Source organism: Pan troglodytes, chromosome 1, assembly GCF_028858775.2.
Source record: "Pan troglodytes isolate AG18354 chromosome 1, NHGRI_mPanTro3-v2.0_pri, whole genome shotgun sequence".
In the NCBI taxonomy this organism is placed as follows: domain Eukaryota; kingdom Metazoa; phylum Chordata; class Mammalia; order Primates; family Hominidae; genus Pan; species Pan troglodytes.
In genome coordinates this window covers 121,689,504-121,702,528 of record NC_072398.2, presented here as the reverse complement: position 1 = coordinate 121,702,528, position 13,025 = coordinate 121,689,504, and the positions used below count along the sequence as shown (strand labels likewise).

Genomic DNA, 13,025 nt, shown 5'->3' with positions numbered 1-13,025 from the left:
GAGGATGAAGACTCAGCTATCCCTGTATGGCACAGACATGACACTTGGCACACATAGAGAAACACGACAGCTGCCGCACCCTGTGTCTAAGCTGGGTTCAATTTCACATACTGTGGCCAAGGGGATGCGGGCTTTTGGCCCACCATAGATGCCAGAGAGGGTGTGCCTCCTAGACATTTTCATGTGTTACCACCCATTACTTGCTCCTGAGTATTCAGTGTTACCTGGGGGGAGATGATTTCTGCACTTTCTCAGCCTCCTCAACTTGAACATCTTCATCCTCATCTTCGTCATTTTCTATAAATACAAAATGTTCGTTCAGATATTTCCCACTTCACATTCCGCAAGCACAGTCAGCCCAACGTGCACAGAGACGTGAACATCTACGTATGGTTCAGCATTGTACTGAAAACTCTCATGTTTTATCTTTCACAAAATGCCCTGGCGTGGTTTCCTGATCCATCGGGCAATGCATTTCTGATGCGGAGGGCCACCATCAAGATGTGGCCAAATACTGAAAAGACCTTTTGCTTCCCATATCACTGGAGGCTTGTGCAGCCTCTCTCTGGACTTTGGCAGCTGTCTCCCCCACCCTGCCACAGATCTGATTCCCAGGAACAGGCTTGGTGTCCTGTCACAGTTCGCATTTCAAACCTCATTCTTTCTCTTAGGAGAGGACAAACTTGTCCCACAGTCCTCTATGCGTCATGAGACTGCACAGGCCCTCCATGTGGCTTCTGCTGTGTTATTCAGGGACATTCTATCCATGGGGAGTGCTCCAGTCTGAAGCACTTCCTACCACCAAATGCCCCCACATCAAGTGCCTTCTCCAACACCACATGGAGAGGGGCTTCATCTCATTTTGAAAAGCATTCGTAAGTGTTCCCATATTTGGATGCTTCAGACCCTTGCAAGAGACAATTTGTCTGCCTTTGCACGTGGAGAGAGAGAAACTCTGGAAAGATAAATCACTCACTCACCGACACTTACTAAGAACATTGCCAAAAAGACAGCCTGGGAACCTTCATTCTTAGCCCAGAGCTCTTTTCACTCCAACGAGCGCCCTCCCATCACAGCCCCCTTCCTGTCCTTTAAAACTAGATAGATGCTGCCTCTTGCTCCAAAGACCACCTTCCATCAAGGAAGGAGGGACACTTGCAATACTGTGACCTCCAAACCCATGGGTTTCCCATCTCTGTTCTTACCCAGGAAGTCCTGGTCATGTCATGGCCACATAGGTGTAGCAGAAAAAAACCCCACTGATACAACTGTCATTGTGAAACTATGGAGGTCTGGAGCCTCTCATAAGCCTGGGGTTTTGGGTCATCAGGGCCTATGGCCACCTTACCTGGGCTGAGCTTTTGGACAAGTTGCTGTGCCAGTCTACACCCCTCAGCCAGCTGTTCTTGGAGGTCCTGCCCCTGGGACTTGTCCGGCTCATCCGGAGTGAGGAGGGCCTGGAGATGCTCATTCAATGAGCGGGCGGCATCTCTCCCTTCCCGTAACTTCTCCTTTAACTGGGTCAGCTCTCGTTCCTGAGAGTGAGCCAGGACTTTATATTGCCTAAGGTGAGACGGTAGAGAAAATTTAAGAGTAGAAAGGGTTGAGTGATCCGTTCAAATATTGCAACAGAGACTTCTGAGACAATGTCCTCAAGGAGACCTTCAAGCAGAAGGTCAGCACATGTTGAAAGGAATGTCTGTGGCCAAGAGAAAGAACAGAAAATGGTTTACAGGCTTCCTCTGTATCAGAGAGGGCTCCTGCAAGATCCTCGATGATGTTCCATTCATCTTTCCCTTCTGTAAACAAAAGTAGGTGTCTTCCTAATTCCGTTTCAAAAAGACATCCTTTCAGTTCCTCACTCTGGCCATGGACATTTCCATGTGAAAATACACATAGTGCATCTTGCGGCCACTAGATACAAAGCCATGTACAGAAATGAGGCCAGATGCAGATGGGGCGAATTGAAAAGACGAAAGAAGAAAAGAATGACAGGGTCGAGAAGGCAACATTGATTGAGTGAAAGAATGAGAAGCCGCAGTCAGTCAGGAGGTGATTCTCACTCAGGGTAAGTGGGGTGGTGACGGCACACCATTTTGAGTATACTGAATGCTGCTGTGTGGTTCACACTCCTTTGGTTAATTCTGTGTTATGTAAATTTCACATCAACAATTACTTGCTCGAAAAAGAGAAAACAAGGCCCTGACAAACAACTGCAACCCATACATTTTTATTATACTTCTTCTCTGCTTGATAAATACTTGTGTGTTGCGAGCCTGCCATGGCAATTCCTGCCCTTCCCCTGGCCCAGCTTCGTTCTTATTTCTCCCCACCGAGCTGTTGTACTTCAGAGATGTACACACCTGCCCCCCTGCCTGCCCCCATGGGGTCCCCTCACCTGAGCTCCTCAGCTTGCTTGAGCTGCTCCGCAAGCTTCTCCTCCTTGAACTGTCGTCGCTCATTCCTCAGCATAGATTTTATGAGGTCTTCGCACTCTTCATATTCTGAGAAAAGACAGACACGCCTGCCTCAGTGGAAGGCTGGACATGCTGCTGTGGTCATTGCCTACAGGGCAGAAGCCAGGTCCATCCCAAGGACAAAACTCTCCCCAGTACCAGGGTCTAGACAGGGATTTCCACATCTTTGCTCTTCAGTCTCCTGACTTTCTGGCATCTGATCCTCCAAAATTTAGAGATGAAGAAAGAGAACCTCAAGGGCACATCAAGGAATCATCTGACAAGATGATTCAACCACAACGAAGTGGAGTCAGAATTCACAGTCCCTGAGGTCTGACTCTGAATGCGGGGCCACTTTCCCAAGCCTTGCAGCCTCTCCTCTAAAACACTGCACTGGGGCATGAGTAGTGATTTCTTGTACAGTCGGGAAGGCCCCTAGGACTATGGGACTGATGGTTTCCCTTTTACTGGGAATTTCAAGGACAAGTATGCCAAAGATTTTTAAAATCTTTGATTTTTAAATCATATCTTCAGTTATGATTTTAAGAATCATATCTGAAGCATAAAGTGTGACACATAACACCATAAGGCCATGAAGGAAATATGCCCAAATGCTAATAAAGTTTGTGTTAATTTAGAAACAGCAGAATGAAGAACTAATAGATAGTGTTTACTGTGTGCCAATAAATGTTCTAGGAGATTGACAAGAAATAGCTCATGTAATTCACTGCAGCAATTTACAGAGGTAGGTATTATTGTAGTACCCTCTGAACAGGTGAGGTAACTGAGGGACAGACACGACAAGCAACTTGGATGGAGCACAGGAGACAGGCCCACGGTCCCTGCTCTGTACACTGCACTGCTGTCTCCACACATTCTCGGGTGCGATGTTTCTTCCTCTTTAGCAACAAGACTCTGTGCCCCAGGAAGCAGGACTTCACTCTCACCAAGCTACTCTCTGCTTTTTATTCTTATTTTTATTTATCATTATTATTATTATTATTATTTTTACCAGTCTTGCCCTGTTGCCCAGGCTGGAGTGCAATGGCAAAATCTTGGCTCACTGCAACCTCAGCCTCCTGGGTTCAAAGGATTCTCCTCCCTCAGCCTCCTGAGCAGGGGTGATTACAGTCACCTGCCACCACGCCCATCTACTTTTTGTATTTTTAGTGGAGATGGGGTTTCTCCATGTTGCCCAGGCTGGTCTCAAACTCCTGACCTCATGATCTGCCCGCCTCAGCCTCCCAAAGTGCTGGGATTACAGGAGTGAGCCACCATGCACGGCCCCTACTCCCTGCTCTTGATGCTGTCACTTATAGACAGCACAGGTTCTATTAGGAGTAGACTCCTCTTGAAGCCCCTGAGAGCAGGTACTGGCTACTATCACCAAGTTTCCCTCAGAGTCACTAGAACAGAGCTTTGCCTGTTGGGCCTCAACAGAAACTTGAACTGAATAAAAGTTCACTAGTCTCAGACATTTAGAACAACAGACTAGATGTTATTTGTCTGCAGGATCTTATATGGTACAGAGACGATTCTTGAAAACACGATTGAGCCTCTTGGAGAAAACAGGTCATTCTGTGCCTGTGTCAGATATCAATAAATGGCAGTTTAACTCTAGTCCCACCCCCACCTGATTGCAAACATGGAAAGTTGCTAAATACTTTGGTACCTCTGTCTTCCAACTTTGCCAAAATGTTAAAATACCCATTTCTGTTTTCCTAGAAGTACAGGAAGGATGAAATTATTTTTGATGGAGAGAGCATTTAGTGTCTCAGAGAGAAGACAGGACATCATTCATCACTTTCATGATGGTGAGCCTATAGATCTTACTGTATTTCTTCTGTCCGTTGGCCAGGAAGCCGGCCAGTTCAGTTACAAAACATTTCTCTTGGAGGCTTCTGAACTGCTGTTTCTTCTCTGCCAGCTGGGGGCGCAATTTCTCGTTGATTTCTAGAATGTTCATCTCTGCCTACTGGCTGGACAAAGGGCCGGCTGATACCACCATGCTGACGTTTGTGGCAGAAGAGGTGGGGCCAGGGACTGGGGAGAAGAAAGGCAAACACATGATGGGTTAAAAACCGGTGAAATCAAATAGGTTTAATCAGGACTGAGGGATGTCAGTAACTGAAATACTTAACTTACTCTTGTGAAAAATGTGATCACTCCCCACAACACTTTAGGATCCTTCACCGCAAAAACAAGGTTCGAGGTGCCTGAACACAGAGCTGAAAGCACTGCCAGTACCTCAGACTCTGATAAGAGTGAGGTAGAATGTGGCCAGCGTGCCAGGTAACCATCTGCAGTTGCCATAACAGAATTAGAAGGTGGGGGTGTCACAGAATCTTAGGAGCCCTGCATTCAAATTGCCCAGGCTTTGCTGAAACACAGGCACCCTAGTCTCACCTGAGGGTCACCACCAATGGGGATCATTCCTTCAGCATTCACTCTCAGTATTCGTGTACCCTTGTGACAATGCCACAGACCCGTGTCTTTCCCAATACATCTAAGCATATTCCTCACTGTTTATCTCTTGTCTGTACAACATCTTCAAGGCAGAAACAGTTTCCCAACAGGTTATATTTTCTTAATGGTAGTCAGGAAGTCACCCCACCTGCTGTCAGTTAAAACAGAGCTTAAGGCTTTTCCACAGGTGTAAGATATCAAACTTTTAGCCTGCCCTGATATCCTCCGGGTCTTCTGCAGTTTTTTCTGTATCCACTAGAAAGTGAATGAATAATTCATTTTTTTAAAATGTTTTCTTTCCTGTCTCAGTATTCTTGCTGCTGCATCCCATTGTTAGACTGATTTCTTCTTTCTTACTGGGGCACCTTCTTGGGTTTTCATTACATTCTAGACCAGTTTGACATCCCTACGTCCAAAGCTCTTCCTCTATGTGGGTTGATTTGTTTTTTAATGTCACTGAGCACTACATTTTATACTTGTCACTTATAGATGTCATTCTAGTGCCACAAGACCTCTTTTCAAGGTATCAAGTGATCAAAGTCATTTATATAGAGGTCTCCTGAAAACATGTGTGACCATCTATCTTGGGAAGTTTTGTAAACCTGATGCTATTTTGTTGTTTCCATTTTGTTTTCCCATATACTGAAAAGAACAGGGCCACGAGCAGTTCTTATGGAATATGGTTTGATATATATTTTGTTGAGATGACCTAACACCATTGATTTTGGGTTGCATTCCACTAACAGAACATGGCAAGATCAAGGTTATGGTCAGGGTTGGTTGGCGATCCTCAGTGTTGCAGTGCAGTAGAAGGTGAGTTTGAGGTGAGAGGAACAAGTAGGAAAGAGTGATCCCCTGAACCACCTCTTCGCTTTCTCAGCTTTCATCCCCACCTAGGTTTTGTGAGCCTGGAACTTGAGAGACTGTTCTGTAGCCCAGGTCTCCTAAGATTGGCTGCTGGACTTGCCTGAGTTGAGGGTGCAGTGGGTTGACCCTGGGCTGCCCAGCATTCATGTGGAAGTGAAGGAAGGAGGACTGGTTAATCCCATTTGAAAGCATCCCTCTCTGCAGCCCGCACCATCTTCCAGTGACACTGTAAGGATACTGCTTTGAGATGTATCAAAGCCTTTAAGTCAATGTATTTTCTAGGGTCTGGGAGACCTGACATTCTGTGTCAGAATGAAAATCTGTCGTTTCTAAATGAAAAAACTGCAGGTTCACAAAGTGTCATGGGTTACTTGAGGTCACAAAGGGATGAGTTTTCAGCACTGCCAATAAAAGCAATCACAATAATTATTCAGTAATTATTCATAGGATCCATACAATCCAGTAAATATTCACATATTTAGTAATTATTCATTGACCAATTCGTACAAGGCATTTTGCTCAAAACTGTGTTTATATTTGGACATTGTATCTTCATCATAATCCTTAAGGTAATGCTATTATCTATAAGTAACAGATAAGAAACCTGAAGATGAGGGACAGCTAATCACGTATTTGGCCATATTTCCAGTTTTTGGTTTTTGTGATGCTGGAAGAACGACCAGAATGGGTCACGGGAAGAGTATTCATTCCTGTATTATTTTCCAGGACAGAGGTGTGCCCTTCTAGAGTACTGGGACCAAAATTCAGAAGTGTCTGAAACCTTGCTTTAACAGTATGGGAAATAACCTCTATCACCTGGAATTTCCCTGGAACTTTGGAATATACAAGAGAAGTATGAGACGTGGGTCTTCCCTTGGCTGTTTAATTCACTCTTCTATGGAATACCAATGATTCTCACTAAGACTTTTGCCTTTTTATAACCACAATGTATGTCTTATGGAGAAGATTTTACACTTTGCTCTATTTAGAAAGAATAAATATGAGCAATAGTTTTAGGTTTTATGCCCTGGACTTCATATTTTTCTGATTTCTGTTTTGAGATTAAATTCTCATGTAAATAGAAAAATACTTATTATTTCTCATCAGGCCAAGTTTGTTATCAGCTTGAGTTTTTGAAGATGAAGCACAAACTTTTGATTTTATCTTTGTCCTCATCAGCGCCACTCATTGTCTCTCAGTATGACCTGGACTTGCCCCTGCATTTACCCTCGTCCTGCTGAGCCATCTCCATGCACTGCCCAATTCCATCAGTGATTTGGGGTCCTCCCAAGGCTCCCTGAAATGTGCACAGGGATCAGGACATCAGACACATTCCAGACACAAAGGCAACCCACACTGTAGAGTGAGCAGCTGTGTTCCCACTTCCCTAATGTTCCAGTGATGTCCTCAAACTGAAGGGAACACTTTCCCTTTTTAAGGGTCTGTTCTTCATGTCTCAATGCCTCTGATCTAGTGAACACAACTGTCCTGAAACTGAAAGAACCTGCTAAATTTCGAGTTTCTGGTTAGGTGGCTAGAATAGGTTTATAAGACTTCCTTACTTACCTATGACTGCTGAAGTTTGAATTCTTAGCAGTATGATTCCTTTTCTTGTAAGCTGAGCAGCTTAGGAAAGATTGGCCATGTTGCTGTGCAAAAAGAGGTAAACTTAATTTCTACTCAAAGCATGCTTGAATTTGAAACTAGGGCTTCCACTCTTCCAAAGTTGGACTGTCACTACCTCAGGCATGTGTCCCGAAGGGCTCATGTCTCTGTTGTACTCAAAGTTCAAATGGAGCCCAGCAAGCCAGATCTCCTTTACTTCTAGGTTCCCTCAACAGTTTCTCCTCTGCTTTAGAGACTGCCTTGAAAATATTCTTGTCCTGCTGTTGTGTTTTGGCTTTGGAATGATGTGATGCAGCTCAATGGGTCCTACCCCCAAGTTGATCAGAGTAAGAAACAGCTGGGAAAGTCAGTGCAAATTCAAGTTCATCGTCCTCCTTACAGGGATTCTGATTCAGAGGGCTCAGGTGGGGCCTGGAATGTGTTTGTTAACATGACTCAGATGTGCAGTCAGTTTGGGGACCCGCTGATACCATTGACCTTATAGTTTATGGGATGATTCTGTTTTGCTGATAAAGAAACTGAGGCATAGAGAGTCTGTAACTTGCCCAAGTTCCCCTTGCTGTAAGTCCTGGAGCCAGATCTCAGGTGGAGCAGCCTCTTCCCCATCCCCTTCCCACATTTTCCAATTCAGCTGGGTCAATTCTTTCCAAGTACGTGTTTCTCTCCCCTATACCTCATTTCTGAAAAAAGGAGAACTCGAATTTAACTTCTTTCATCTAATACATTTCCTCACAACATGCTGCCAGCATCATATGCTGGCCTCTTACTATTAAAGTGAGATGCCTTTTTTTTTTTTTTTTTTTTGAGACAGGGTCTTGTTCTGTCACCCAGGCTGGAGTGCAGTGGTGATTATAGATCACTGCAACCTTGAACTCCTAGGCTCAAGCGATCCTCCTGCCTCAGCTTTCCAAGTAGTTGGAACTCTAGGCACACATCACCATTTCTGGCTAATTTTTTATTTTTCATGGAGACAAGGTCTTGCTATGTTGCTCAGGCTGGTTTTGAACTTCTGGCCTCAAGCGATCCTCCCACCTAGGCCTCCAAAATGCTGGGATTACAGGAGTAAACCACTGAGCCTGGCCCTGAAATGCTTTTTTTTTTTTTTTTTTTTTAATGAAAATACAAGGCATGGAGATATGGAAAGACACCTTGCTTTATTACTGTTATTATTATTTCTACAGTATAATTCATATATCACAAAAATCACCATTTTTAAGCATATATTTCAGTGTCTTTTACCATATTCCAAAAGTTCTGCAACCATCACCACTACCTAATTCCAGAATATTTTCATAATGCCAAAAAGCATGCCTGTACCTATGGGCAGTCACTCTCCAATTCCCCCCTTCTTGCAGTCTCTGACAACCACTAATCTACTTTCTCTATATATAGATGTACTTGTTCTGGGCACTTAATTCAACAAATGGTCCTGGGACAACTAAATATCCACATGTAAAAGAATCAAGTTAGACTCCCTCCTCGCACATAAAAATTAACTCAAAATGGATCAGAGACCTAAAGGTAGGTGGTAAAATTATAAATCACTTAGAAATAGTAAATCTTTGTAATGTGGGATTAGCAAAGTTTTCACAAATATGACTGAAAGCACAAGCAACAAAAGAAAAAATAAATTGTATTCCATCAAGTTAAAAACATTTGGGCTGAAAAGTATATCATCAAGAATGTGAAAAGACAGTAAATAGAATGACAGAAAATATCTGCAAATCATATTATCTGATAAGAGACTTGTATTTAGGATATATTTTTAAAAAACTATTACAGTTCAATATTAAAAAGATAAACCAACTATAAAGTAGGTAAAGGATCTGAACAGACATTCTCCAAAGAAGATACATAATGACTAATAAGTATATGAAAAGATGTTGAAAATCATCAACCATCAGGGAAATGTAAATCAAAACCACAATGAGATAAACACTTCACATTACAGATGAATATAATAAAAAAGACAGACAATAACAACTGTTGATGAGGATGTGGAGAAACTGGAATTCTCATACACTGCTGGTTGGAATGTAAAATAATGTACCCACTTCAGAACAGTCTGACAGTTCCTGAAAAGGTTAAACAGCATTACCATCTGACGCAGCAATTCTGCTCCTAGGTATATATCCAAGAAATATGAAGATAAATGTCTACCAAAAAATTATACAAGAATGTTCATAACAGAATTATTGATAATACTCAAAAAGTAGAAGCAACTCAAATGTCAATCAACTGATGATGGATAAATAAAATGATAAAATGTGGTAAATCCATATGATAAAATATTATTCAGCCATAAAAAGGCACAGAGTACTGATAAATGCTACCACATCAATGAACTTTGAAAACCTCATGCTAAGTGAAAGAAGCTGTCATAAATTACTATATGCTGCATGTTTCCATTTGTATGAAATGTCCAGAAGAGGCAAATAAAGACAGAAAGTAGACTAGTAGTTGCCTAAGGCTGGGAGGGAGTTAGGAGGAATGGAGAGTAATTGATAATGGGTAAAGGGTTTCTTCTGATGTATAAAAATATTCTAGAATTGACTGTGGTGATGGTTACTCCTATCTACTAAAATTACTGAATTGTGTACTTTTTTAAGAAGTAAATTGTATGGTATATAAATTATATCTCAAAGCTATTGTATTAAGGGAAAAAGCACTAAACACAGTGCCTTACATATATTAGCTAATATTATTATTTGTCAGTGGTATTATAGCATTTGTTAGAGATTGTCTACTCTAATCCTTTTATGTTACAGATGAGGAAGTTGAGAGCCACATGGCTGACTTGACCAAGATTAAACGGCTAGTAAGTAGGAATAAGTACTGAAACAGAAACTTTACCCAATTGCAGTCCATATGTTTTCTGGGATCCCGGAGTTCCCTTTCAACAATGTAAAATACAAACTTAGGTCAAAAGTTCCCATGTCTGAGAAAACTCAAGCCAAATCACTTCTCCTCCAAAGTTGACAGGATTTATGCTTTAAAAATAGAGATACAGAATTCTCTTTGGAAAGATCTACCAAATTCCTGTAAGAAACAGTCTGCCCAAAGTAGGGGAAAGGCTATATGAAAAGTTACAAGGCACTTCTTAAAAATATATCTTAGGTTTTTAGGGAAAGGTAAACAGACAAGTTTCCAGACCTGTGGGTGGAATGGATGTAGCAGATTCACTGAGAGGCTCACAGTGCCGTACTAAAGGGAGTCTACTGCTTAAAGCCAATTCACATCCTTAAAAGGTCAAATGGAGAGAAATTAAACTTGGGAGAAGCATTTTAAGACTGTGCTGTTACAAAACCTCGGGCCACTTAACTGATTAATCATGGCAATGAGGGCAGGGACCAGAAAAGACTCTTTAGAAACTGTCATCCCCACACAGAAGAGCAACTTTCAGGGAAACACCCTTATCTTTCCATTTTCAGACCCCAGGAGGTGTGAGGGTGGAAAGGCTAGGTAGAGAAGAGAGCAGAAAGGAGATGAGATGACACAACCAGGATTCTCCGAAGCTGGGCTTGAAGTCCTCAAGAAAAACTCCCATGAACAAGGAAGGAAGAGTGAAGAAAAAAACAGGGATACCTGGAACTGGACAAAAGTAAAAAGATAGAAGGATACTTTTTTTCCCCCCAGAAGAAGTCTGTCACAAAAGCAAACCTGCAAATATACGATCAGTATAACACCCAAGAAAATGACACATGCGGCCAGGCATGGTGGCTCATGCCTGGAATCCCAGCACTTTGAGAAGCCGAGGCAGGTGGATCACCTGAGATCAGGAGTTCGAGGCCAACCTGACCAACATGGTGAAACCCCATCTCTACTAAAAATACAAAAATTAGCTGAGCATGGTGGCAGGCACCTGTAGTCCCAGCTACTTGGAAGGCTGAGACATGAGAATAGCTTGAACCCGGGAGGTGGAGGTTGCAGTGAGCCGAGATAGCACCATTGCACTCCAGCCTGGGAGAAAGAGCGATGCTCCGTCTCAAAAAAAAAAAAAAAGAAAAGAAAAGAAAATCACGCATGCCCCCAAGTGTGAGAATGCAAGAGGGAATCCCTGACCTATCCCTATCCAACCAGTTTTCTTGGCACACACCTTCCATTCTCTGAATGAGCCCAGATTAACTCACTGACCCCTGTGCCACGTATCTCCCACTCCATCACCCGCCCAGGCTCACTGCTTCCACCGGCGTCCCTTCATATCTCCCTACTGACCTCCACTTTTTTCTAACTTTGTCACCAAAGAAGTCACAGAAATAAATAGGAGGATTCAAAAAGAATAATTTCAGTACATTTAAAAAATTGTAGAATATAGGATTCTCATCTATGTTTATCACGTTCAATTCGTTCATTTTTCAAATTTTCATTGTGGCACCATTTTATGACAGGCACTATGCTGGGGATGCTGGTGACCAGGGTAGGGATTTAAAATGAGAGTGTCTACTTGGAAAGATGAACAGATAAATAATCACCGTGATAAGTGCTGTGCTAGAGATATGCAGATGTCAAAAGACCTTAGAAGGTCTACAATCCACTTGGAGGGTAGGGAATATAGAAGGCATTTCAGTGAAATAGGGTGCCTTTGACAAATCATTGAGTTCTACATTAAAAAGGGGAAGAGAGGGTGATAGCTGAGGAGGCAGCATAGGCAAGAACATCCAGCATGAAAGAACAGTGAGGGACATCAGGAACATCTTTCAGGAACATCAGGTAAAACAGACTTAGGGCCCAAGTCAAAGGAGCTAAAATAATGCACCCTGGAAAGTGGTATGATCATTTCTGCATCTGCTCCAGAGAAACCTGCCAAAATATGATTAGCATAATACCCAAGAGAACATCACATTCCCCATGTGTGAAAATGCAAGAGGGAATTATTTCTAATAGTTCATAAGCTCAGCAACAACAGAGTAGACACAAAAGCCACAGAATGTGCTTAGGCTTTACTTTAATGATATGGGGATATCACATATCATCAGCCTGTGGAGTACAGAGGTAGTTTACAAAGGATAAACCTTCATTGTTTGGAAAGGAAACATCAGAGAGCTCTTTATGAAGTTTAAACAAAATCAGAGAAATAAAGAGATGTGGGAAAGAAAGAAAAAAAAGAAAGTACATTGAGGACAGTCCAATCTAACTGTGAACTCATAAGGGGCAGCCAGTAAATTCAAAACAGCCTACTGTTTTTTGATTACTTGTGCTACTCTATTAAAATAGCCACAAACACAAAACTAGTCTACCTCTTTCTCTCCGCATTATTGGCCCTAACCCAAAAATAGTGGGAGTAAATGATTTAATAATTTATTTTCATGCTCCATTTTGTTCTTAAATTAAAATTACTGTGGTTGGTGTCCCTCCTTTAGCTTCTGCTAAAGACTTTACATAATGAAAGCTCATGAAGTGTCTGGATTACTGACAGTTACTTATCCAAAAAGATGAGACATGGTTCATTGATTTGATTCTATTAGTTCTCTCTTGAAGATATTTTTCTCCTCCCTCTGTGAAGAAACATTTCTTTCTGTGTCAAACAAGACGAGTCATTTTTGTAGTTTTAATTCCCTCTTGAGTCCTACAATAATACTAAAATACAGTGACTACAGTATCATTTGCAGG

General features: G+C 42.2%; 3 protein-coding genes across 6 annotated transcripts in view; 1 reads left to right on the top strand and 2 right to left on the bottom strand.

Annotated features, from left to right (window-relative positions):
* LOC129137371 (neuroblastoma breakpoint family member 10) overlaps positions 1-4,756 on the bottom strand; it is an 81,954-nt gene extending 77,198 nt beyond the window's left edge. Inside the window, 5 exon segments of the mRNA XM_054668630.2 lie at positions 225-297; positions 1,349-1,563; positions 2,399-2,504; positions 4,290-4,499; positions 4,602-4,756. Coding sequence (XP_054524605.2) covers positions 225-297; positions 1,349-1,563; positions 2,399-2,504; positions 4,290-4,422 — 527 coding nt within the window. The 5' untranslated portion in view covers positions 4,423-4,499; positions 4,602-4,756.
* The window catches only part of GSTM2 (glutathione S-transferase mu 2), a 295,697-nt gene that overhangs the window by 120,107 nt on the left and 162,565 nt on the right, over positions 1-13,025 (top strand). The window lies entirely within an intron of this gene.
* Positions 5,234-13,025, bottom strand: part of LOC129137372 (notch homolog 2 N-terminal-like protein A) — a 41,174-nt gene continuing 33,382 nt past the window's right edge. Inside the window, exons 5-6 of one of the 3 annotated variants that reach the window (XR_010159108.1) lie at positions 7,356-8,110; positions 5,234-6,190 (exon numbers count right to left, since the gene is read on the bottom strand). Coding sequence is in view for 1 of the 3 variants with exons in the window: in XM_054668635.2 (XP_054524610.1) it covers positions 7,380-7,438 (59 nt within the window). In the remaining 2 variants the exon portion in view is untranslated. Of the gene's footprint in view, positions 6,191-7,243; positions 8,111-13,025 lie in introns of those variants that run through there. The other 2 variants (XR_010159109.1, XM_054668635.2) reach the window with 2 other exon arrangements.